The sequence below is a fragment of the Cheilinus undulatus genome, linkage group 14 (genome assembly GCF_018320785.1).
Source record: "Cheilinus undulatus linkage group 14, ASM1832078v1, whole genome shotgun sequence".
Lineage (NCBI taxonomy): Eukaryota > Metazoa > Chordata > Actinopteri > Labriformes > Labridae > Cheilinus > Cheilinus undulatus.
In genome coordinates this window covers 10,422,083-10,446,785 of record NC_054878.1, presented here as the reverse complement: position 1 = coordinate 10,446,785, position 24,703 = coordinate 10,422,083, and the positions used below count along the sequence as shown (strand labels likewise).

Sequence of the window (24,703 nt, the reverse complement as noted above, 5' to 3'; positions counted from 1 at the left end):
CGTTTTGTGTGAAATTCCTGCCTCATGCTCAGTGATGATTCAGGTACACACCGATATGACCGAATTGCTCCTCATCCTCTTCTGGATGTCACTAGTGCTCTCCGTTGATCTTTGACCTCCATTTTTGTCTCACAGGTGATAATAGGACTTTAAATTTAAAGGTTTCAGAGTGTCAGAGCAGGGTAATAGTCTTCACTAGAGAATTCCTGTTTTCACAGTGAGCTACATTGATGGATAGTGATGTTAAGAAGAGATTTGGGGTTATAAAAACAGTTTTTACAAAGTGACGAGCTGATTTAGTGAACTTGTAGACCTAAATACACTTCCACTCAGAATACAAAGGGTGGATTTGGTCTCCAATGACTCACAAAGGGAATCACATTAGGAGCAAATTGATTTACAGCCTCTGGGCAAGTGCTCACTGACTAATAATTCCTATAATGTGCATTTAGTTTTTATCGTACTGAAAGACTTTTTACAAAAATAACACACGTCACGTCCGTAACATCCACCTAGGGAAAGAGTAGTCGGATTCCCTAATCACCCCTGTTCTCCTTCCCTTGACCCTGTGATGTTTTTCACTGGAGTTAAGGAAAAGTGAATGGGAAAGGACTTAGGAGGTATGTTTTTGGACTTTTCGAACAGACCCCTGGCTGTGCCAAAATTCTTCCATATGAGAATTATAGAGGCCACTGTGCTCTTGGGAACCTTTTCAGCCTTCCCCAGATCTATGCTTTGCAACAATCCTGTCTCTGAGCTCTGCAAAGATCCAGACAAATGAGACACACCTGAGCTAAATTTCAAGTGTTGTTGTAAAAGGGTCCGAATACTTGTGTCATTGTGATATTTATGTTTATTATTTTAAATAAACTTTTAAAAGAAATTCTCAAATTCTGCTTTTACTTTGTCATTATTGGGTACTGAGTGTAGATTAATGAGAACAAAAAATATTTTTTGACTGTAGAATCAGGCTGTAACATGACAAAATTTTAAAACGTGAAGGGGGTCTGAATACTTTAATGCACTGTAGAGCCGCTGTTCCTTCACACTGAAAGGAGCCAGTTAATGTGATCCTTGCATCTAGGATACCTCCCTGTGGAGGTTTTCTGTCCAACTGGGAGGAAACAGTGGGGAATACCCAGAACTCACTGGAGGGATTATATTTTCCACTGAGGGAACACCTTGGAATCCCTCAGGAGGATCTGGAAAACGTTGCTAGGGACCTGCTACCAGCACGACCTGACCTCGGATAATCTGAAGGAGATGGATGGATGGTTTAGAGGATCATTTATGTTAAACTACAAGAATAAATAAATATGAACACTTCATATCAATTTTGAAAGATTTTAAATATATTTAAATGGATTTCATGAAAGTAGTGCAGGGACTTTAATGAAGTTCTACCATCTTAGTTATGTAGGACTGATGACAGTAGTCGGTTTATATCAGATCATGCATAGATTTGCAGGACATAACATCAGTCAGTTGATATCAAATCATGTGTACAGGTAGATTTGGAGTAGTTCAATATCAAAAGCTTCTAGATCCTCTTCTTTTAGTCTGGTAATTCTTGAAAAGTCCTGTGACATTAGGCCCAGTAAAGCTTAACTAAACCTGCTACACTTCCACTCATGTTGCAGTGAAGATTACACCAAAGTCTGCCTCCTCTACAGCACAAATCAGTTCAGCACAGACTCAGCAAGTGTGAGCGGGAAGGGAAAGTCCTTTCAGATTTCACAACTGATAGCAAGAGTGAGCAAGCGTGGAGAGAAAGCCCGATTATGGTCTATTCCTCAATGCGTCAGGGCTGCAATACCAACACACAGCAGAGTCACGACGCAGGGCCACATCCAGGAAATTACGCATGGCTGTTCAGCTTCAATCACCCCATGCTGCTGGAATCTATATGAGACATAGGTCGCGGCGTGAGCCTTTGGGCTTTATTGCCGACTATTTTTCAAATGACAAACTCTTTCCAGTAATAGAGTGGCTCAACGCTGCACTCAGTCAATGCTCAATAGACAGGTAACTGATAGAGACATAATTGGAAAGGCTGTGTCAAATGAGCCAGTAAAACACTCTCATAGGGCAATCATCAGGGGTCTCCAGCTAGGGCCGGCACCCTTGACATTGGGGAATACATTACAGGAGCCACTCCTCACTGTGGCCTTTCTCTAAAGGCTGAAACCCTTTTGGCTATTCTCTCATTTGGATTTAATTACTGAAATGTCTCGCAAAGATTTCTGCAACTTCTCTACAAAACAGGACACAAAAAGTAACAGAAATATACTTTATTCTTCAAAATTAAATGGTCAAGTGATGTGTGCAGCCAGAACACATGAAGCCCAAGGATGCATGACAGAAAAACAAGAAACAGGATTAACTGTGAGGCTTTAAAAAGCTATTTATGTAACGCTAATATTCAATTTCCTGCCCTATAAATTTAAAATGTGCAATTACACAACGGCTGCCCAGCGAGGATACTTCCCACTGTTCATTCATCCACTGCCAACCATTAACGAATACTCGGCTCATAATAGGCTTTATATTTAATTGCAACATAAACATGATGGACTCCAACTGTGATACTAAACATGTTTCTTCTGCCAGATAAAAAGTGTAAAAAATATCTGAAAAATACCAACAGAATCAAATTTTCCTTCAACCAAAAAGTATGATTCATTTAAGAGCATTAAAACACTCTGTTCGTGTGGTGGAGTAAGGATACCTGCATGTTATTTTCAACACCCTTTCACTCTGTCCTCTCATGTTCAAGAGGAGGAAATGTGCACTTAAAATAGAAAGCAACCCAACTGTTATATTCTCTGATGCTAGAAGAAAAGTCTCAAACAGCAGCTAGCATGTCCTGAGAATATTACCTTGATAAATAATATTTGCAAGTACTTTTGCCAGTAAACATCCAGAAAAAAACGTCCAGAAAAAAAGCCTTTTCCTTTCTCAGTCCACTTCAGGTCCATACAGGTCCTTCACCATATATGGCCCCTCCAGCTCATAGCCCATCTTCCTGTAGTAGTTCCGTGTTCCCACACCTACAAATCACAACAAAACAAGGAGGTCAGCAGAGGAAAACAGCCACTAGGGTAGGGCTATTCAGTTAGTTTGGAATGGGGGCAACTTCCTGAAAAAACATCTACATGAAGGGCCAGTGCTGTTAAAATTATCATTACTAATTCTAATAACAGACAATGATAACCTGAGTACATACAAAATGCAGTTTTTAAACAATGATTTCATTTATTAAGGAAAAAAAAGCCATCAAAACTGACCTGGCCCCATGTGAAAAAGTCATTGTGGCCTAAACCAATAACTGGTTGTTACACCCTTGGTGGCAACAACTGCAAGCAAGTTTTTTAGGTAAATGCACTTCAGTTGAATTTTAGCACACTCAACTGCAGAATTGTTTTAATTCAGCCACATTGGAGAGTTTAAGTCAGACTTTGACAACGCCACTCTAAAACCTTCACTTTGTTTTTAAGCCATTCAGAGGTGGACTCGCTGATGTGTCTGGGATCACTGACCTGCTGCATAAACCAAATGTGCTTGATCTTGAGGTCATAAACTGATGGATGGACATCCTTGTGACATAGCCACAAAGTTTGGGGTTGGGTTAGCTAGTTTTTGATTTGGGGATGTATATGAAAACAAATCCTTGCAAGGTTAAATCCCCTAGCTCTCCCTATCCTGGTGATGTTATTCATTTTCTTATGAGGGATTGTCTGTTTCGCTGCAGTCTGCTTGGTCAGGTGACCTGCTGCAGCCAAGTTGGCTCAGGTGTAAAGCGGGGAAGGGCCTGAAGGAAAACAAAGGCAGAAGGGGAAATGTTTGAAGGAGGATTTGGCTGGTGCTCTTGGATGCAACTCTGTAGATCTCAAGGAAAGCATTTCCTAGAGAGAGAAGACGGAAGATTACTCTAATGATATGGTGATAGCTCCTCCATGCACGAACATGGTCACTGGTGAGAAGGGGGGCCGTAAATATTGGAGAAAAGATCCTTTAAGAGTCATACTTAGAGCAGGGGTTCTCAACCTTTTCAGCCCGCGACCCCCAAAATAAAGGTGCCAGTGACTGGGGACCCCCACGGTACCTGAAGGTGGTTGAATACAGCCATGCACATTCAAGAATAGTCATGTGCATACAAGGCCGCCCATTAGGGGGGAAAAATGGGACACCTTTCTGGGGCCCAGCCAAACTGGGGACCAAAAATCATGGTCCATTGTAAAGTTCAGCCGTGGTATTTTATATTAAATGTGAATAATAACCACTCTTACCAAAGAAACAAATTTTAATTCATTTGTGTAGTAAGAAGCCCACTTAAAAATGTAAATCCTATTGTTAAAAACAGAATTAAAATACGTTAAAATAGCTAGAATTGGTTAATAATGGCAAAAAATGGTGGGAAAGGTGATGAAATTAGATTTTAAAAGTAGCAGAAATGGGTTAGAAATGCCAAAAATTTGATAAAAGTGGCAAAAAATAACCCAAAAAAAGGCAAAAATTGGTTGAAGTGGAAAAATGGGCATATTAAGTGGTAAAAGGGGATTAAAAAGTGGTTGAAATGGCATTAAAGTGGCAAAAGTGGGATGAAAATTTATATAAACTGGCAAAAAAAGGATAAGCTGAGGAAGAAATAGTCAGAAACCGGCAAAAATGGGCGTATCAAATTGTGAAATGTGGCTTATAAAGTGGTAAAAGGGGTTAATAGTGCCAACAATAAGCAGAGTTGCAAGATTTAGTTTAGAAGTGGCAAAAACAGGGGAAAAAAAGTGGTCAAAAGGTTTAAAATGGACAAAAAATGGGTTTTAAGTTGCAAAAATATGTTAAAATTGTCCCTCTGGTCACACCATAAAGCGTATTTACTAGGACTGTCAAAGTTAACGCGTTAATATCGCGTTAACTCAAATTACTTTTAACGCCCCTAATTTTTTGTCGCACGATTAACGCATGCGTGTTCTGTATGACCCTCGACCCATCCCGTAGTTTGCCAGACCAGGAAGTGGTGCCATCGTGATGCTGTACAAGCGAGCAGAAATGGATACAGGACAGAGACTTCTGAATGACAGGTTCAGCTTTCAGATCATGTCAGATAAGACTGAAGTCATTTTCTCCTACTGTCGACATGAACGGAGTTACAGGAAGTTCGTGGAGTCTTAAATAGCCCGCACCACTCGCTGGCCATGCACCACTAATGCAGAGAGCCGTCCCCCTCGCCATGCTGGATTTGTTTACAATGGAGACACTCAGACAACTCTGCAGGGATGGACTCGCTATCTGGCATACCGGGCATTTCCCGGTGTTCCAACGCACTTTTGGGCCAGTATGACTTATTCATTTATTTATATCTGCCATGAACCGGCACCACAGCTGTGCTGACCCTTTATATTGACTGTTGACTGGTCCGATCACGTCTCCTAAAGGTTTGTTTACCCCCCGCTTTCATCCCCACGCAGCTCCTGCTTGAAAGTGAAAGTATTCAGAAAAAAACGAAACTTACTAAAACAATCGACTGGAACTGTAAATAAACCCCAAATTTAAATAACAGTCAATCAAGATGCTGCAAAACTGTCAAAGACTCTGCAGTCCCTATAGGAGATTGTCTGATGCATGGTGAATGTACAGTTGCATCATGAGGAGGAGGAGGAGACAGAGCAGCAGAGGCTGGTGTGTGACAGGAGAGCAGAGGTTAGTGAATGAGCTCTGTAGAGTATCATAATATAAGCTGAAAGCATTATTATACTGTGGGTCTCCTTTATTTAGGAAGAAAAAATGGTTTTAGATTAAATCTGTAGCTCTTCTATGATCTGAAGAATGAAGAGATGGTTAAGTCTTCTTACTACACCTTAAAGGTTCTCCACTGAGACTTCTTTTACTTTGCGTGTTCAAGAGTTTTGAAAAGCAGCTTCACATGTGTGTTTATTGACATCATTCCAGTAAATCTACTGGACTGATGACAGTCATTTCTTACTGTCAGCATTTATTTTACATTTGGACTACATTTTTTAGTTTGAAAGTAAAAATATGATAAATAATAGCAGACATTTTTTAAGTAATTGCTTTTTCTCTTGAGCAGGGCAGATGTGTCCACCTTACTCACATCAGAACAGTGAAACACCATTAGATGTGTCTGTGCCTTACTGCTGAGCTCTCAGCAGAGACTTGACTTCTTTATGTCCATGTGTGATGATGAGATCTGTTGTTTGGTGTTCAGCTGCTGAGAACAGAGGAGTTAACTTCTAGAAGTCTAAAGTTTGACTCTATATAGTGGTATTATTCAGTAATGTTACATTAAGGTCAGTATCTCCATCTGTTGTGGCTTGAGTTTACCATGTTATGCTCTCAGCATATTTTTGCAGCATTCAGTATCTTTGAGCTCAGACTAGAGAATTTTCTGGACTTTATCTGTTGTTGTTTTGGTTTGTTGACATGAACAAACATTTGCATAAAGAAAGCATTTTTGTCCACTTGTGTTGATAAGGGTATTTGATTCTTGAGAAATAGTACTGTAAGGTACATTTAGAACAGATAAAAAAGTGTGATTAATTTGCGATTAATCGCAAGTTAACTATGGAATTTGTGAGATTAATTGCAATTAAAAATTTTAATCTATTGACAGCCCTAGTATTTACTGAACAGAAAACACTGGATACAGTCCCAGGATGTGAATGCACTCTAGCTTCACTTCCAGCACAAACTTGGAAGTGCATTTTTTAGAGCACTTCTACCTCATTATGAGAAATGTATCTATGGCAACCAAACATAGATTTTTTTTGTTCAGTAAGTACAACTTATCAGGTGATGATTTTATTGAATAGAGTCCGCAATTCAAAACAAGAACTAGTATACAGGAGGAGGCTGTAGAAGTGGGAGGCACTGAGTAGTGCTGGTCTTAACTTCCCGTAAATGGTGTAGGAGGTTTCCGTGTTTCAAAATGGTCCATTTTTAGATTAATATAGATATTTAAGTGCAGGAATTATACGTATTATATCTATAAGGGGCCACAATAAAGGACCTTGAGGGCCTGATCTGGCCCAATGGCCTCCAATGGAATAGCATTATTATGAGGCATTACTGGTTCTTAAAAAGTATTCACAAAATAAGTAGAGGCTGATTCAAACTTTGTCATAGCATGAATAAAGCCTACAGACATCTCTTTGTGTATATCTGCTGTTAAAAATATTTTACAAATTTCATCTTCTGATCAGACAGGAGAGGGAAAGGTCACTCTTAAAACACCTCATACCACAGGATAATATGTCAACATAATCTTTAGACCCATAGATAATTGGGTTTTTTAATGACTTTGGTTGGAAGATGGGAATCAGGATGAAAATCAGCCTAAAAGTAGACCGTTAGTCTCCATCCATGTTGATGCATTAAGGCAGTTTTTTAAATACCAGGGTAGCTGTCATCCCTCTGAAACTCTAGGGTTCAGTCAGTATTTAAACCTTTCTAACACTACAGGGCCATTGTAGCTTGTGTGTCCAAGAAGAGGAAACATGATATCCTTTATTTTCTCACCTGAGATAACAGCCAGTTTACTTGAGCCGTGCTCATCTCTGGCGATTCTCTCTGCCTCCTCCATCAGCATCATCCCAAAACCCTAAAAAGAAAGAAGGAACGAAGTTATTTAAAAAAACAACTCTAGCTTTTTATGCCTCACGTTTCAGTTGATTGCATGCTAGGGGCTATGTTTTAGAGAATTAAAGAAAAAACAATTAGACTATGACTAGAGATAGAATCAACATGTCTGGGTGTGAATGTGGAGGTAGATCTACCTGGTGCTGGAACTTGCTGGGGTCTCGGCTGCTGACAGGCACCACGCTCCCATAGACATGCAGCTCACGGACAATAGACACGTCTCCTTTGAGCTCTGGACGGAAGGACTGTGGAGAGCAGCGACGCAAACGGAGCAAGCCTATCAGGATGTCCTGCTCAGGATCCTCGTAGGACAGGAAGGTCTCCCAGCCACCATTCGCCACATAATCTCTCCGCACCAGCTCCACCTGCACACAGACTCTCTGTTAGTGAATGTAGCACTAATATGGTGAAAACCTTTTTTTTTTTTTAGATGTGTCTGGGTTCAGTTTATTACCTGGTAAGGTCTGACTTTGTGGTGGATCTCCTGAATGCCAACTTCTCTGGTTCGGACATCTCGACACTGTTAACACAAAAGCAATCAGAGGAAACAAACAAGTGAAATGTGTTGAAACATCCTGACTTTATTCTAAAGGTTGGTTAGAGTTATGCACCGGTGCTGTTCAGATTAACAGTAGTTGTGCAGATTATCTAGCATTGATTACATCAGTAACACTGAATGACAGTCAGCAGTCCCCAAGACAAAGTTGGCTTAGGCCCCGCCGCCATGTAAGACTGGGCCATACGCACAGGTACTTAGGAGCAGATTTATCTCACAGATGATTTATTTTCCTTATGCTGAAGGTAACATGCCATAGAAATGAGTGTGCCGATGGGGGGCAATAGCAGGGCGAGTTTCATTTCAATTAATGTTTCATTTTCAGATCAATCTTATTTTGGCTGATGCTGGGAGAACATTACCTGCCTGCCAGAGCAACATTTGACCCCATTGTTAATATAACATTAAGTCAGATGTCCATTAAGCCCTTTACCTTACAGGTGTTTCCTGGAGAGACCCTGGATGTTTTTATCTTTTGCTATAAAATTTAGTAGGGGGTCTTAAGCCTTATGCTTTTTCTTGAAGAGCCAGGTGTTCAGACTGGATGAATTTAAACTTTTCTGCACACATTCAGCAAATGTGAAGGGCGTAAAAGGGAGGGTGCTTCAATTTTATGCTCGAACAGCCCTAAACTGTACTTGACAGTTTTCTTTATTTGTGGTCTTAATCAATCACCACAACGTAGGGAAATTACTCACCGACAGTCAGCATTTGTTCACTGACTTCAATGGAGATTTTCTGGATTGCATCCCAGCTGGTAATGTGTTTTAGCTCCCTTGCACAAAATAAGCTGATGGTGGGTATTTTGCTTTCGTACAAGAGACCTCTGAGTCTCACCTCAGTGCCCATGTCCTTCATCCTGGCCAGAGCCAACTCTCTCAGGTTGCCGTGCTCCACTCCAGAGCTCACCAGCGGCATGGGGATGTCCCTAAAAGTTGGTACAAGATCAGGTAGAAAGGGAGAAAACAGATTTACAAAAAACCATGTAAGAACAGCTAAAACATTTATCATTTAAAGAAAGGGGTCTTAAAGTAACAGAAAGTAATGATAAAAATTGAAGTGATTAAAATGCATGCCATTTGAAAGTTTAAGCATTAAAAATGCATGGGAATTCAATTATTAAGTGATAAAAAGTATGTGAATTACATGCTGCAATTGATAAATGTCACACGTGTACTACATGACCATGACGACTGTTCATAGTCTCACCTCTGCACCCGGTAGACTCGAGTCCAGGGTGGTACCAGAGCCAGGATGCGAGCCACAAGGTCTACCAGGGCACTGGGTGTGTAGCTCTTGTACCGTCCCGTCTTCCAGAGCTCATACAGACCTGTGCCCCGGATCACCAGTGTTGGGTACAGCTTCAAACCATCGGGCCTGAACGCTGGATTCTCAAAAAACTCCTGCCAGAAACACAAATTCAAGAAACACAGTTGTGTCAGACAGAATCACTCGGTATCCAGAAAGCTTAAAGTTGAATGAAAATTCACCAACTCTAAGCTTGGTCATTGGTATTCCAAATCAATCAAAAAAACTCACATTAAATTCAAAAATGCTGATCAATGATAAATTTATTCGTGTGATATCAACTGCTTAAACAAAATGTATCAACTAAAAACTGTCCCTAATATTCTTACTATTTCTAAAGCCTTCAATTTGACTGTCATCTCATCCCATGCATGGCTTTTGTTCCATTCACATTAATCTAATGGACTGACTGACAAATAAACAAATAAAAGAGGTTATAAAGTTATTCAAGCAGTTTATTAATCAAACTGTTTTACTGCATGAGCAGAGAACTTCATTGAAAGATTCCAAAAAGGTAAAGTCAATTTAAAAACCCCAAATCCAAAAAAGTTTGGACATTATGTAAATAAGAATAAAAACAGAATACAGACATTTGCAAATCTTTTTCACCTATATTCAATTGAATGCAGCACAAAGACAAGATGATTAATATCTAAACTGATAAACCTCATGGTTTTGAATAGTCACACATTCAAAAAAAAGTTGGGACAGGAGCATGTTAACCACTAAAATGTCCCATTTTCCTCTAATGATTCTCTTTGAAGTGTCTGACCGAAGATACTGTTAAAGTACTAAAAGTGGAATTATATCCACTTTTTGCTTGTTATACATCTTCATATGCCCAATTACAGAGGATTAGGGCCAGAAGTAAAAGGAAAAATTAATGCTGTGCACTTCAAGTGCCTAAGAGTCGCTATTTGCTATAGTAATAAGCCTCGACTTTATTCTCAAAATTTAGAGTTTTTTCTCGATATATCAACTTGAATCTTGAAACTGTATTTCAAATTTATTTTCAAAATTTCAACTATTCTGGACATTTAGACTTTATTCTCGTCATTTTGACTTTAATCTGGAAGTGCACAGTATTACTTTTTCGTACACCTGTGACCATAATTCGCTTCTGTAGCTCAATAGTGAAGGGTTTCTGTTGTTGCATTTTATGCTTCATAATGCATCATACATTTGCAATGAGAGGCAGGTCTGGACTGCATGCAGGCCAGTTTAGTACTCACACACTTTTACTGTGAAGCCATGCTGTTGTAACTCATGCACAATGTGACATGGAATTATCTTGCTGGAAAAAGCATGGATGTCTCTTTTTTAAAATTCATGGAGCATGGATGAGCACACTTTTCCACTTTAGGTCAGTCCATTTCAGATGAACAACAACACAGCATGCTTAGGCTGTCATGACAACCACAGCAAACTAAAACCAATAGCTTACAGATCTTGTCATGATTGGGAACACTTTTGTTTCCGGTGAAATACAAGAATTGCTGAAAGTAAGGGGCAGACATTATTCATTTGGGATTGGGATACACTGCTTTACAGTCTATTAATGTATCAGATATGGCAACACAAAAATGAATAACACAGCACCCTTTGGCAACACAACTGCCTTTTGCTGAAATTTCAAAGTGGGCCAGCGAGATACTAACAGGCATTTTTACAGCAGTGAATCTACAATCACATCAAATGTTGAGAACGCAGGTATCAAACACAGGATTATGGTAATAAAGCCGAAATACAAAATTCCTTCTTGTCTGCATTATAGTAAAGTCATGCAAACCCTTCATGAAAAATATAAGCTGCTATTGTGCTCTACTTGTCCACAGCTTCTGTCTTCTCTCTAATGTCCCAGATGTGTTTTTAAGGTTCACTCTAACCCCAAGGTGTTACAGCCCCTCTCAGCTGTTTGAAATAACAGATCTCTTTAAAAAAGCAGTACTGTGCAGAACTTGAAAGCATGTTTGAGCCACAAATTTAGGTTAAAATAAGGCCTGTAATGGTAAGTAAACACCCCTGAGGGCACCTGAGGGCGAAAAGGTGGATTGACAAAACCAAGGCCGTGCTCTGGATGTCCTTGCATATTACCAGGGGCATGAGAAAACATTCTGTTAAAAAATAAATAAAGTCAACACCAAGAGTCAGGGGTGGATGTGGGGGAGTAAGTACAGCCTAGGGCAGTGATAATCAACTGGCGGCCCAGGGGCCACATCCGGCACCCAGAGCATCACCAAATTCAGAACAAGTGCAGAGGAAAAGACATGTTGTGGTATCTTTTTTATTTTGAATAAGCTCCCAACAGCTGTTAAAACAACTCCAAAAACAATTGAGATTAAAACAGTTTTATTAAGATGATTTTATGTTTCATACATTTTTGTTTTTTTTTTCCAGAAAACCACCTGTCAGCTAACCTGACAAGCCAGATAGATTTGTTTCACACATCCATCTGGAAAACCTCTCATAGACAGTGTCTGGGAAAGGGCAGAGTCTTTGAAAAAAAAACTTGGGGGGTGATTGGATGAACATTCTGTCTGTCACATCTTTATGGGCCAATCAGAGCAACAAAACACGATGCAGCCGCGACTAAGAAGTAAATCCATAGAGAACTGCAAAACGCGAACCATGGCAACTGTAGACATGTCAGTACATGACTTTTGTCATTTTTGAAAAGAAAACAACTCACTGTTGTTCTTTGTTCTTCTTTTAACGAACAAAATATGCTCAAGTTCTGACAAAACTGGTACTTTAGCAGCATCCACGCTGCCATCCGCCATAACTGCACCAGCCTTTGATTGCTGCTTGATTACGTTTGCTTGTGCAAATGTAGTTGATGACCCCTGGCCTAGGGTACCGTCCAGACATGTAGTAGGGTTGCCATGAGCTCCTGGCTGTGCTGTGGATGTACCAAGGGCTTGAAAACTGCCGGTGGTCTCTGGGCCTTTCACTAGGGGCGAAAAGGCTTGGACAAAAGAAATACAGTTCAGCTCAACCTTGGCTGCCGAGTGACACGTAGTGTGTATCAACATGTCAACACTGACTATGGTCGCCCTTCCCCCTGTCTCTAGCACTGGTTTTTGGCACATAGGGCATCGTGATGAATCCTTAGCACCCTACATGCCTAAAAATGTATGTTCATGACTGAATATATGTTGTGCAATTCATTTCATTTCAATTCCCAGTTTAGAAAGTTACATTTTATGTTGCGTTTGTTTCCTTTACTGTGCCGAAAATGTTCTGAACCCTGACTCCAAAACCGAGCTATTAACCCAGATTTTAAATAACACAGGACACTTCTGTCCTCCTAAAAGGATAAGAGCTCATTGTAGAGAGCTTCAACCACAGTTAAGCCCAAACTCTGGCCTTCACAAGTCAACAATGCAGAATCATGGGCAGCAAACCAACCAAAATTCTAGCTAAGACCACTTTGAGATTCTATGGTTAAGGTGATCATTTGCACTTATTACCTTTGCACATTTTCACAAAGATAGCATCATTATTATACATTTTTTCTCTCTCTTTTTGGATGCTTTTTGGTGCCATGCCTTACAACACGTTCAACCGCGCTTTCTCACTGAGATAAAAAACTGTGTCCTCTACCAGCTCAGAGCTGATCTGAGACTGTTCCTGAATCACTCCTTGGGTAGGACTCCTTGATAGAAATTTGTAGAAGGTAGAGCACGACAGTTACTCAGTCGAGAGATTACGGTCTCTGGTTTGTCATAATGTGGAAAAGGGAATCAGTGTGAATTCCTGTCATTCTCCTCCCCTCTGCATCGACTATCTTGATCAAAACCGTGAAGATTTGGAATCGAGGCACAGCCTCCAAAATAGACCACATTATCAGTATCTTATAATCTCGTCACAGCCCATAATCAACGAGGACATGTCCCACATTGCTCTATGACAAACTAAAAGGGATTGCAGGGAAGCCAAACTAGCAAAAAGACTTTGACTCCAAGAAGAAAGGAGTAAACCATTTCTGGTCATTTTTGCACCTGCTACCATTAAGGATCACATATCAGAGCCAGTGTTAGTCAGCGAAGAGTAACACTGTTAAAGATGCCTCCCTCAGGACATGGAGCATCTGTACACATGAGATAAGTGAGAAAGGATCTCCGGGTGGGAGGAAGTTGTAATCGAATTTCATTATCAGGACAGTCACGATAGGTGCAAAAAGGATGCAACATTCTCCAGCTGCTTCCAAACTGGTCCGTCATCCCAGCTGACCAGGACGACACAAACAACAGAAAATGGCTGAATAGGATTAATGCAAGCAGTGCAAACAGAGGAGAAATCAAGACATCCCAGTTTTTATAAGCAGTCTGTCAGTAATGAAGAGCTCTGTACCGGGAATGCCTGACGACACTATTATTACCAATTTTCATGGAGGTTGTAAACACTGTTTGCATCATCTGCTTCTCATTGTCTTAAATTGAACGCTGTAAGCAAACTATATCTAGAGGCTGTAAATTTCCTTCATGCAGTACATTCAATTTTCATTTCTGCTTAATCCTGTTAAGGGTCACAGGACAGACTAGATTGATAAGTGCCCATTTGGCAGTATGGTTGTTGCTAAAATTAGCACAATAAGTTTATCATGAATTAAGAAATGCTCCCAAAAATCTGGTTCGTGCTTTTTTAGCATCCATGTGAAGCGGCTACATCAACTACAAAATTATTCTGCTTGTTGATGACAATCCAGTGAACTTGAGCAGCCTGTGTGAGCCCATTCATTCTCAGTGTCCCTCTATCTGATCCATGTCTACCAGCAGGGACTGGCCCCTGCTTCCAGGCAATCCATTTAACCAACAGCATGGCAGCATGCTCTGTCGAAGAGAGGGTGGGGTTATCAAGGAGAGTGAGTTGTCTTTTTCCTGTTATCTTTCACCCAACTAAAAGTAAGACAACTTCTCGTGGATGTACGACTATCTTCCCTTGATCGATGACAAAAGCTCATTGAGACGGCGCTGTGGGCTGCTCTCTCCCTCTCTCTCTTATTAAAAGTCAATGTAGAGCTCCGTTCAACAATCTATCCTTCCACTGTAATATAAACCAGTAACGATCCATCCAGATCATCAAGAAAGAGGATTTTCTTGAATCAAAATCACTGTGAAAAATGGAAATGGACATATCAATCTACACCAGTGGGGGTTTTTTAACCCTTTTTGCCAGTGGCATACCCAAGATAAAGATAAAATCTTAAGGCACACCATATTCATATAAAACAGCCCCTTCGAATCATGTTACAGTAACTTACATTGTTGTATAGTATAGCTCTAGTAATAATGCATGGGTTTAGAAATTCCCACAGCACACCAAGATGTGCCACACCATTTGAGAACCACTGGTCAGCACCATTCAATTTTTGAGTTGTAACAGCAGCATGTTTTACCTGGCTGTGACATGAAAATATCAAATGTTAACAGGAGAATTAAAGTTTTGGGATCATATAAGTTTCAGAAAAATATCAACTCTATGTAATTGTTACAGAATCTGTAAGGCTGCAAATGTTATGAAGCAGGAATGAAATACTCATTACCTATTGTGCAGTTATATGCTGCGGAGCATGCTTCAAATAGAAACAAACAAGCATGTAGGGCTGACAGCTTCCATTCGAAAAGCCAGAGAGGAGGACACACAGTGGAATTAAAATAGTTCACCTTTAGATTTATTAACTGTACTGATCAATGGTAAAATGCTGATAACGATAATCTGCCATATGCCAAATATTGGCCTCAATAATCAGTCAGGCCACTAATTGGTTGATCCCTAGTTAAAACAAGGTAAAATACTGAAGCAACACAGCCAACCTAACTGACATGCCAGATAAACTGTTTCACATATCCATAGTATGGGATATATTTTACATCAATCTGGGCAACAGCCCATAGAGAGTTTTTGCGAAAGGCAGAATCTTTCAAAAAGAAAGAATGAACTCAAAAGATGATTGGATTAATTCTCTGTCAGATTTCTAACTGGCCAATCAGAAAAAAACAAAGCATGAAGTAGTAGATGTGTGCCACTGCTGAAGGAAACTACATAACACAGGCTAAACAGGCAGCTGTTGTCATGTCACTACACAATTCTTAACAATCAGTGGAGCCAGCTATTTAAACTCTAACCAAAGCTGGACAAGAGAAAAGCAAAAGCATCTATTCCACCATGGAAAGCTTTCAGTGTTGTTCTTTGCTCTTCTTTTGATTAAAAAAAAAAAAAAAGTAAATTTCTGCTAAAACTGCTGCTATTACTGCACCAAAGCTAATCTCTTCACCAGTGCCATGGTTTACAGGCTTGGAGTTGCTGCAATTACACCAGACCCATAGCTGCCGCCTCTTTCTCCTCAAATGGTGCTGATTGGTTTGGTCATACCTTGAACAGGAACAAGGAAATCAATCTGAAGCGTTATAAGATGGATCCACCTGATGACAGACATGGTATCTGGCCAGTCCATCTGCTTTCCAAGGTTACAAACAACCTCCATCTGTACCAGACAAGACATTGTTCTACTTAGCAGTTAGCATCAACAGCTACTAGGCTCACTATACCAGGCCAGTTTTTGCCATTTCAACCAGAACTGAATGACACGATGTGTTAAAATTTCCCTCAACTTCTAAACAGGATCAGAGGCTCACAAGCAGTACTTTAATGCTTTACTTGTAAAGACTTGAGCCGAACAGTTGATAAGGAAGGCTTCAGGCAGCTGCTTATAGAGAGTGAGTCACGCTGATTAACCCCCATTTTCAGTTCATTACAGAAACTTTAGTGCCTACCAGACCAGAATATTGCTGTATCAAAAAACATAAGCAAAAGAGATGACAGAGAGGGCCATTTCAAGATCATAAAACTGAATAAAAATACATTTATTAGCAGCTAAGTGATTATAAACAGCATTTTTAGTTTACTTGTAGGATCTCTGAGGATCTGAATTTACATGTTTAAAACATTTAGATAATAAAAGTATGTCTTTGCTGTTATCCTCTACAATAAAGAACAGATACTGTGGGGAATTCTGTGGAGGACATATCAGTTTGTATTGCGATACTCTTTGTATTGTGAGGCTGTGGGAAATACCCAACACTAAAATGTAGTTCTGCATATTTTGGATCCAAGGAAAATTCCAGCGATGCCATGGGTCCTGCAGTGAAGATGTTGAAGAACCTGCGTACAACTCTCACTAACTTGCATGAAGCGTGACATAAAAGATCAGATACAAAGAGGGAGGGGGCAAAGGGGAGCCACGCAGAAGTTGTATAATCCAAAAGTGTCAGTGCGATAAGAAAAGAGGGGAGAGAGGAGAGGCAGAGAGTGAGATGAGAGAGGGGAGATAAATGAAGTGACAGGAGAGACGGGAAGAAGAGACTGACAGAAGCTCAGAGAAAAACTGTGACTGGAGCCAAAAGACGTGATGAAGATTAAGTGAAAGATAAGGAAGATCCTGGACAAGCATGCGGGAAAAGAGGCAAACAGAGCAGGAAATATTTAGACAGCACATCAGGAGAGAAAAACAGAAAGAGAAGAAGGGAAAGATTTAGTCAAGAGAGAGGTTAAGTGACAGAGAAAGCAGCTCTGAAAGGAAGAGAAAGAAACTCTTATGGCTAAATGTGCATTTAATCTGCTTCATCTCATGGTGCCAACCTGCCTCTGCCCTCTATATAACCATCAAACACACACTGACACACAAAAGTGGCTCTATAGAAGAAAGTAATGAAAGAAATCCACAGGAGGAAATAGACTCTCTTCCACAATTTAAATCTTTGGTGTAAAAATGAAGCAATGACAGCTGCTCATGCTCAGAAGAGTCTGAATTCTCACACTGCTATAAAATAGTTTTTAACCTCCCTCAGTCTGCAATGAAAAGAGCAAAAACATCCTGATGTGTCTTGAATCCTTTAATAATCTGAGAATAGTGAGGTATATTTCCATATGGAGATATAAATGAATATTTTTGGGAAGGGCAGCAAAAAAATTCTAGGAAGGTGACTGGACGAGCATTCTGTCTGTCATATTCATTACGGGTCAATCATAGTGACAATACATAATGAGGTAGTGAGCATGTGCGACTCCGGTAGTAGGTAGTAGCCTGAGGCCAGCAGAAAATTGCTAGAGTTTTCCGTATGGTACATAAAACTCTTGCCAGGGCTGGCGCCAAGGAAAGTTTTCAGTGTGGCTCTATCTTGTTCTCAAGACTAGGTTAAAACCTAGTATATGGCAGACCACAACTATCTGGGATGTCTGTTGAAAGGCCTGACTGAATTGTGTGTTCTGGTAGAGTGATAAGTTTTCGGGGTAATTGTGCTGTCCCTAATGTCTGTTGATTGTGAATTAAAAGGCCCTTAAAGTGTAAAACATAAATCCCTGTTGGAAGGAAACAGCAAACCTGACACACCAGATCAGACAGAATATATTTCCCAATCATCTGGGAAAGCTCCCCTAGATAACGTTTGGGAAGGGCAGGACTTTTCAAAAATCTTCAGAAGTCGATCAGAGGAACGTTCTGTCCGTCACATTCATGACGGGCTATCGACATAGTGTGCATGCACTACTTTTGTGCAGGCCACCACTGCTTTAGATTGTTAATGATGGAGCTTCATCGAAAATTGATGCCAAGACCGCTCTGGAGACATGCAAAAACAACTTCTGTGCCAAGACAAGCCTTCGGTGTGACTCTTTGCGCTTGTTTTAAAAGGAATGTAGGCCAGTTCTGATTTAACTGCTGCGTTCCAACAGCTACATCCAAGCTAACGGCTACTGTGGCAGCAGCCCCTGGATATACCAGAAAAGCGTAACCATAATGATCACAAACCTATGCCGAAACAGAGCAGGAGTGGAGCAAAAAAACATCTTTTCTGTCATGGAAAGCTTTAAGTGTTGCTCTCTGAACTTGTTTTAATAAAGACATGTTGCCCAGTTAACATAAAACTGGCGCTGTGGCTAAGTCCGAGCTAATCACTCCACTAGAAGCTGTTTTAGAGAAGACCAAAAACACTGTTTCCCATGGACGGCTTTCAGTGTTGCCCTCAGTCCTTGTTTTAAAAATAAATGCTGTCCAGTTCTGACCAAAGTGCCGTTGTGACTATGTCCAAGCTAATCGCTCCACTAGCAGCCATTGTATCCAAGCATTCACACAAGAAGTTACCCTTTCCCTGTAACTAGGCTCTGAGACAGGCTCTGAGATTTCACATAGTCATGGTTGGCAGAAGAGCCCACATGAAAAGCTTTTAGGGTTGTTTTAATTCTTTATTTCATACAGAAACGTGGTCCAATTCTAGTAAAACGGATGCAGTGCTAAAGCTTTACCTGAGGTAATCACTGCAGTGGAGGTAGCCATTACTGACGGCTTTCAGTAAAACTAAACCACAGCGTTAGTGCAACTCTGTATGTATGTATGGCTCTGAAAGTAGCGTCACTCAGTCACTCACACACAGACTCATGTGTAGGGCTGACCTCAGCAGTCAGCCAAAAAGACTTGAGCTGAAGTAGGTCTGCCTAAAACATAAAAACATTCATACATACAGCCAATACATGCAGATATTTCCAGCTGATAAATAAATCAGTAGTAAATATCGGCATTATAGTTCAGATCTGCCAATATGGATAATTAACTATTTATAAATATAGATTTTTGTGGGGAGCTTTTTATAACTCAATTTATAGAGGGAGACAGTGGATAGAATCAGAAATAGGGACAAGAGAGCAAGAGAGCCGTGTGGGAAAGCAGCCACAGGCTGGACCTGAACCAGGACCACCTACATACACAGGCCATGTCTTAAACTACTCGGCCATCTGCACCCTCATAATTAAGTTTTTTAAATAATATGTGTCGATATCAATATCATACTGATAGTATTTTATATCCTTACTTTCATTATGGTTCTAGTCTCTTTTTTAATAAATAAATGTTAACAAGTTCTGGTAAAACTTGTAAACTCATAAAAGCTTTGTAAGATGGATCCCCCTTATGGCAGGTATGCTAGCCAAAACTGGACAAAAGAAGATTGGAAATATGTTGCCTGGTCTGATGAGTCTTGATTTCTGCTGTGACATTCAAATGGTAGAGAATCTGGTGTAAACGACAGACAAACAACAACACCGGTACGTTTTAAGTCATTAAAGGCATTTTGGCCTGGAAAACTGCCACTCAATGGATATTTTCTCTTTTTCAGACCTTTCTTTGTAAACCATAGAGATGGCTGTAAAAATCCCCATAGATCTGTAGTTTATGAAATACACAGACCAGCCTGTCTGACACAAACAACCTGTGCACATTCAAAGCCAATTTAACCACCATTCTTCTTATTATGATGCTTGGTTTGATCTTTTCTTGACCATGTCTACATGCCTGAATGCACTGGTGGCTCCCATGTGATTGGCTGATCAGACATTTGCGTTTATGAGCAGCTGAACAAGTGAGTGTATATTGATCAAATATTTTTCAAAGACTATTTTCAAAAGAAGCAACCTAGTACAAGAAAAGAAAACAGCTGCCACTTCTTCAAATATGAAAATTTGTCCTTGGAGTACTAGAGTAGAGCTGAGCAGAGCCACGTTTAGGAGAGATAAATGCCCAGCTGACACTTGTGCTTTGTTGAAGTAAATCATTTAAATTATGCACATTAAATATAGTATTTTGTGTCTGTCATTTGGAGATGCAGGGGTGGCCTTGAATGAAGGTAAGGGAAACAGGCAAAAGCATGCAAACAGTTAAACAGAAAGGTAAAGGATGAGACTGTTTCAACAATAGGCTCTGAGATAATCAGTGACATATTTTGAAAGGAGTCACAGCAGTGTGTCAGAGTCTACACCACACCAATTAGTCAGACTTTTCTTCTCCTTTATTGGGGTTTTTAATCACTCTGCTTCTGATTCATCAATGTAGAAATAAACCAAAAAGCTGAAATTATCCATGGCCTCAAACTGAGTCTTCATTTACATCCTACAGTCAGGCATGTTGGGAGGAAGAACAGTCTGATTCTCACATTTCTATCATTGTCGTGTCTCCAATCAAAGCTGTAAAGTCAGCCTGCTGTTGAGACACATCTGACAGGATTTTGTTATTGAGTCACATCTCTGAACTGTCAAAGCTTTTTTTGTCTATTTTAAGATGCTGCACATAGGACCTAGCTGCTGCTATACCACTGTGAGATAAGTAGCAATGACTCTCACTGATGTAGAGCAAAAGCTGACATGATTGCTAATGTCACAAACAATAAACTTCATGATCAACTCTGCATAACTTCTCTGCTGTTATTTTAAGTTAAAGATGTTACTTGTTGGGTCTTATGTTACTTTTTTAAAAAACTTTTTCTCTCTACCTGAAACTCAGATAAACAAATCAATTGCTACAAATAAAATCCAGATTTTACCTTTTAAGGTTATGACAGTTTTTGATTTTTTGTTTGTCTTTTTTTTTTTTACTTGTAATTAGTTTTTACTGCTAGTTTGTGAGTGCAGTTTAGTTTTTATCGGTTTAACTTTTAGTTTTTTTAGTTTATTCAGTAATATGGGATAGGGGAGAACGGGGTTGGTTGTCACACAGGTTGGTTGTCACACTCATTATATCTCACCACAAGAGGGTGCTGTCTCCCAAAATTAAGTATTGAAATTTCCAAATTTCAGACCAAAGCTCACCAAAAAGGTCTTCTCTGGAGTAGGACAGCAGAACTTGTGATGAGATGAATTTTTGCATTTTTCAAGTCAAATTGTAAATATTCAGCTCCTCGGTATTTTTTTTCTAGGCTTTTACACACTGGGTTTAAAACAAAACTATTTTTACCCTTAAAAAGTGTAAAGGGAAAGCTATAGTCAAAATTGTCTTTAGCTAGCCAACTTCTTGTAAGAAGGTTGTTAGCCTTGATGCTAGAAGAAATTCCAGTTGGGGTTGGTTGTCACATCCTCTTTGGGGTTGGTTGTCACATTCTTTTTGGGGTTGGTGGTTACGTTCTCTTTGGGGTTGGTTGTCACATGATAGTGAATGCGTGTAGCCTAGTTGAGCATTGTTAGACCCATTTTTTGTTCTTTATGTTGCTATAGGCTGGCCTAAAGATGTTGCTTTCTCATTTTGTGATAAGATGCATTCATTTATGTTATTCATCAACTTGTCCATGCAATTAAAGTTGTAATTTCAGTGTTGCATTCTTGCTGTCCTTTAAAGATTTTTCTCATTAAAATAACATTGTAACAAACAACCCCATAGTGTGTGACAACCATCCCTGTGATGGGGTTGGTTGTCACAATATGTCAGAGTGTTTTTGATCGTTAATTACCCCTTTGTTAGGATAAGTTAGAAATTGAGAGGGATACAAATTTTAAGCCAAAACCTTAAGCTTCAGTTTAATGTAGGAATGACTACTGAAAGATGCTTAGTTGATGAGCAGTTCACACTAGAGTAATAAGTGTGACAGCTGCTCTCCCCTACCTGTCAGAGGCAAAAACCATAAAAGCCATTATCATTAAAAATCCTACGTTTTCAAATTTGATGTTTGAATATGAGTCACTGATATACACTACAATGATAATTGTTGAATTAAGGTGTTTCAATCAGGCCAGCTTCCAAAAGTGTATGAAATCAAGCATTACCCATGCCGTTTCCATTTGCAAACATTTTGATACAACGTGTCCTTCTGAAGAGACTGGTGATTTCAAGTGCTGTACTGTCATGGCTTCCATGTTTGCAATAAGATGGTATGGACTTTCATCCCTGCAGGATATTCCGCAGTCAATTATAAGTGATATTATTAGAAAAAGTGTAAGCATTTAGGAACAGCAGAAACTCAGCCACAAAGCAGAAGTCCATGCATGGTGTGTAAAAGTTGCCAACATGGATGATTCATAGCTGAAGAGTTCTGAACTTTCTCTGGCATTAATGTAAGCATAAAAAACTGTGCAGTGGAAGCTTCATGAATGGGTTTCCATGGCTAAGCAGCTGCATGCAAGCCTCACGTCACCAAGTCCAATGCCAAGCGTCAGATGCTGTGGTGCAAAGCAGACTATCACTGGACTGTGGAGCAGGTCTGGTGGCTCCTGAGAGAATATTACCTGCCTGACAGCCATCTATGAAGTTTTATGGAGGAGGGATAATGGTACGGAGCTATTTTTCAGTGTTTGGTCTAGGCCCCTTATCTCCAATGAAGGACAATCTTAATGCCTCAGCATACCAAGATATTTTGGCAATGCTATGCTTCCAACTTTGTGGCAACAGTTTGATGAAGGCCCTTTTCTATTCCAACATAACTGTGCCTCAGTAAGCAAAGCAAGACTATAACGACATGGTTTGATGAGTCTGGTGTTGAAGAACCTGACTGGCCCACACAGAGCCCTGACCTCAACTCCATCAAACACCTGTGGGATGAACAGTAACTGAGATTATGAGTCAGGCCTTCTCATCCAACATCAATGCCCGACCTCATGAATGCTCTACAGAATGAATGGACACAAATTCCCACAGAAACACTCCAAAATCTTGTGGAAAACCTTCCAAGAAGAGTGGAGGCTGTTATATCTGCAAAAGTGGACCAACTCCTTATTAAAGTACTTATATTTGAAAACAATGTCATTATGGTCCCTGCTGGTGTAATGGTCTGGCAGGCAAATACTTTTCTCCATATTGTGTATATTTAACTTAATTCTGCTCTTCCTGGTACACATACGATTACATGTTTCCTAGTTTGTTGTTCCACTGCTGTGAAATCCTGTAAAATCTGGTATATAAAAATAATTTCTGCACATTTTCTCCACAGTTTGCAGTTTCTGTACAGCTGTCTCTCTTAGTGCCATCTGTTTTTCACTGTATAGCGTTTGCACGTCTACTAGCTACAGTACATTAGAGTACTTTTCATTGTACAGCTGTTTTTTGGGGGTTATTCTTTGGGTGGTACAGGATAGGCAAAAATAAGCCACTGGCTTCAGCCCATTCCTTTTTGAGGATTTTTTTAAGACAGCTCAGCATGACTCTATACAATCCTGGCTTACTTCATCATTCTAATTCATAAAAATTAAGGAACACAAAAAATGAACCACAAAATATAAAAGTTTTTGAATGCTTACGATAAACTGCTCCACATCCCTCTCCATGCCCACGTTAGGCAGATCCGGCATCATGTGGGCAACAACTTTGAAGCCGGCATCCTTTGAAAGGTGAAAAGACTCACAAACAGCCCGCACCGTATGGCCTCTGAAAGATACAAACATGTATAAAAACACAGATAAAACCATCACATATGCTCAGACAGGCTCGTCTGACACGTTCTCTGCTCTCTTATCTACATCAGTCAACTCACGCTGACATACTGACCTGTTGGTGTCACGAGCTACATCTTCATACACACTCTGGACTCCTATCTCCAGCCGCGTGCAGCCGTAGCCCAGCATGTCGCTGAGGTGTCGCTTCAGGCAGTAGTCGGGCCGCGTCTCGATGGTTATTCCTACACACTTGGTGTTGCTACGCTCAGAGTACCTGCAGGGTGAAAGCAACTCTGTAATCTCAGCTTACACTATGATACCATTCCTGCTTGATACAATAAGGGTTTTTAAATTTGATTTTTGTTTTATTACTGACAATGTTGGAGTACTCTGAGTGCTGGGCTCATTTAGCAACATCAATTTACATGCTGTGAGTTTGCTCGGCTCATTATCCAGACAGTAAACACCAACCTCACATTAGGACACGAGGAAAAAAGCTATAAAGAAAATGAATGATGGTATGGAAAATGTTTGAAAATGTTAAATGGCATATTAATGAGTGTTCACTTTGTGTCAAAAACATAAATACTTAAACAATTAGAATAAAATGAATATTCTCAAATGTTATTTTTATTTGTACAATTAAAACAAGGATTCATCTGCAGAATTAGATATTTTTACACATTTAATGTTTGTTTTGACTATCTGGATTCCTCTTTATCAAGCTTTAATAAATATTCTGACATCTTTGTCTTCTCTAAAATTTTTAAGTAGGGATGCATGCTACTGGATTTATACCAGTATCTGATATATCAATATTTCCATTTTAGCCAATACCACCATCAATACTGAAATAAACCACTATTATTTGTAAAAGAGACCTAGTCTGTCCAGTACTAGAATTTTATCTGTTCCTCTTATTGTGTAGACATAAAACAAGACGAACAGCTTTTGATTGTACCATAAATAACAAATGCATTATTTTTCCCATATAGATAT

The 24,703-nt window shown here is 39.8% G+C and overlaps 1 protein-coding gene across 1 annotated transcript in view; it reads right to left on the bottom strand.

The window, feature by feature from the left end:
* Window positions 1-2,276: 2,276 nt before the first annotated feature.
* elp3 (elongator acetyltransferase complex subunit 3) overlaps window positions 2,277-24,703 on the bottom strand; it is a 35,865-nt gene continuing 13,438 nt past the window's right edge. Inside the window, exons 8-15 of the mRNA XM_041805304.1 lie at window positions 23,817-23,978; window positions 23,570-23,696; window positions 9,422-9,615; window positions 9,050-9,140; window positions 8,111-8,176; window positions 7,794-8,021; window positions 7,537-7,618; window positions 2,277-3,050 (exon numbers count right to left, since the gene is read on the bottom strand). Of these exons, the coding sequence (XP_041661238.1) occupies window positions 2,959-3,050; window positions 7,537-7,618; window positions 7,794-8,021; window positions 8,111-8,176; window positions 9,050-9,140; window positions 9,422-9,615; window positions 23,570-23,696; window positions 23,817-23,978 (1,042 nt within the window). The 3' untranslated portion in view covers window positions 2,277-2,958. The remainder of the gene's footprint in view (window positions 3,051-7,536; window positions 7,619-7,793; window positions 8,022-8,110; window positions 8,177-9,049; window positions 9,141-9,421; window positions 9,616-23,569; window positions 23,697-23,816; window positions 23,979-24,703) is intronic.